Source organism: Danio rerio, chromosome 15 (assembly GCF_052040795.2).
Source record: "Danio rerio strain M-AB ecotype USA chromosome 15, GRCz13ab, whole genome shotgun sequence".
Taxonomy (NCBI): domain Eukaryota; kingdom Metazoa; phylum Chordata; class Actinopteri; order Cypriniformes; family Danionidae; genus Danio; species Danio rerio.
In genome coordinates, this window is record NC_141035.1 from 6325001 (window position 1) to 6327500 (window position 2500).

Consider the following 2500-nt stretch of genomic DNA (forward strand, 5'->3'; position numbering starts at 1 on the left):
ACAGAAGTGCAAGTTACCTTTGCTAAGCGGACTGACACAACTGTACCTGTAACCGGTCAGTACCTGGATGGGAGACCACATAGGAAAGCTAGGTTGCAGAAGGAAGCGGTGTTAGTGAGGCCAGCTGGGGGTGCCCAACCTGCGGTCTGTGTGGGTCCTAATGCCCCAGTATAGTGAGAGGGACTCTAGTGGGTGCCATCTTTCGGATGAGACATTAAACTGAGGTTCTGACTCTCTGTGATCGTTAAAAATAAAAAGTAGGGGTTTCACCCTGGCATCCTGGCCAAATTTGCTCACTGGCCTCTGTCCATCATGGCCTCCTAATCATCCCCAAATCATAATTGGCTTCATCACTGTGTCTCCTCTCCACCAATCAGCTGGTGTGTGGTGTGCGTTCTGGCGCGAAATGGCAGCCGTCACGTCATCCAGATGGATGCTGCACACTGGTGCCCAGAAAAGCGCTATATAAATGTACGGAATTATTATTATACCATGACAGACACTGGCTTTTAGACGTTGCTGGTAACAGTCTGGATGATCTATTTCTTCTTTGGTCCTCAGCACACGGCATCCATTTCTCCCCAAAAAATCCTGAAATACTGAATCATCTAACCACAGTGCACATTTTCACTGTGTGATGGTCCAACCCAGATGCCTCCAAATCCAAAGAAAATAACGGGGTTTCTGGACACTGTTAACATAGGGCTTCCTTTTAGCACAGTACAGTTATAACCGGACTTTGTGGCTGTAACTATGTATTGTGGTACTTCACAAAGGTTTGCCAAAGTACTCCTAAGCTCATGTGGTGATTCATGTAAGCTCTTATAGATGAATGACGATTGTTGATGCAGTGAATTCAAGATGCAGAGGGATCGGATCGAAACATGTTGCAAGAACCAAAACTGGAATACGTGTTTATTTTGGAAAAAAATCATGAGGAGCGCACTAAATAATATTTTTTTGTATTGTCTGCAGTAAAATACAAGTCAAAGTAAATTTGGAAATCACTACTTTTTCTTCTGTTTTTCATAGTCCCAACTCTTTCTGATTTGGGGTTGCACCATTTTGGCAATAGCCCCTAACATTATTAAGTATTAAAATGACTAAACAACTAAAAGTTTTATACTTTATTCTGCATAAACAATTCACTCTAATGTTTTGGTCTCTCGTGTTCCCTTTTTTTTTTCTATGCCCAGATGCGTCTAAGAAAGACGTGCCAGAGGACTTTGACATCGACATGGACGCCCCTGAAACCGAGAAGGCAGCCGTCGCCATTCAATCGCAGTTCAGGAAGTTCCAGAAGAAGAAGAACGATGACAAGTCGTAGTTCTCTGTCCGTTCGGCTCCATCAGGACAGCATGGTTTGATGTTGCATGTAATAGAATCCATTCTGTGTGGACTCAAGGGAGGGGGGGGTGGGTGGGATAAAGGTCATAATCTGTCAATCACTCATCTAACCTGTTATTTTACTGCTGTAACAGTGAATTCCAGAGTTCATGCTGATTTGCTTTACTCTTCACTCTAGCCAAGAATTGCTGTAGTGCTACAGATGCATGATTTTCTACTTTACCTCAAACTGTTTGTCCTTTATTTGTGAAAGCACAAGATGTTTTCATTGTGAGCTGCTTACCACATTGAATTTAAAGGGATAGTTACAATTTACCCACCATCGAGTACTTACAATCCCTAATGGGTTTTCTGTTGAACATCCATAGTAGAAAAATAACAAATACTATGGAAGTCAATGACTACTGGTTTCCAGCCTTATTGTGTTCAACAGAAAAGAAGCTCAAACTGTGAGTAGATGATGACATTTGCATTTATTTTTGCGTGAACTATCCCTTTAAATGGCAAACGCTTTTGTTACTAAGCATCATGTGTATATAAATATAGAGCAGAACTTTATTTTTGTTTCACACCATTAGCTGATGTAATGCTTTAGCGTGCGTTCTCATCCCAGCGGAGTTAGCTAAAAATAGCTTGTGTTTTGAAACTCATATTGTTGAATAATTCCCAGCTTATTTTCCCCAAATCCTCACGGTGCGCTCAGCTCTCTCTATTGATTCGTTTCTGTGTTGAATTCCATGCTGGATGAAATGACTCTAGAGTGAATGTTTGAATTTGCTGTGGCATATCATAACATTTCTGTGGATTTGTTTCCTTTGCTAAGGACAATGGCACAAACATTAGCCAAACCGCACACTCAGTTTCTATCTCACCTCAAATAATTTCTCAACTCAGTATGATTGAAGCAAGAAACTGTTAATAAACATCCTTGAGTCTCTGGAACTAAATGCTGTGTTGTCTTTTCATTAAAATGCAAACGGGAGCAGAAATTTTGAATTAATAAAATATGAAAACATCAGTAAGGTCTCTCACATAATGTAGAATCGGAAGGTTCTTATTGACCATATTTGGAATGGTCTTGACTATTAATGAGCTCTGCTCTGAGCCCTCATTAATTCCTTCCCCCTCCAATTTATATTCATAAATGTTTAAA

At 40.6% G+C, this 2500-nt stretch overlaps 1 protein-coding gene across 1 annotated transcript in view; it reads left to right on the forward strand.

Annotated features, from left to right (window-relative positions):
• Positions 1-2294, forward strand: part of pcp4b (Purkinje cell protein 4b) — a 61690-nt gene extending 59396 nt beyond the window's left edge. The window contains exon 3 of the mRNA XM_087283690.1: positions 1197-2294. Within this exon, the coding sequence (XP_087139816.1) occupies positions 1197-1327 (131 nt within the window). The 3' untranslated portion in view covers positions 1328-2294. The remainder of the gene's footprint in view (positions 1-1196) is intronic.
• Positions 2295-2500: the final 206 nt, after the last annotated feature.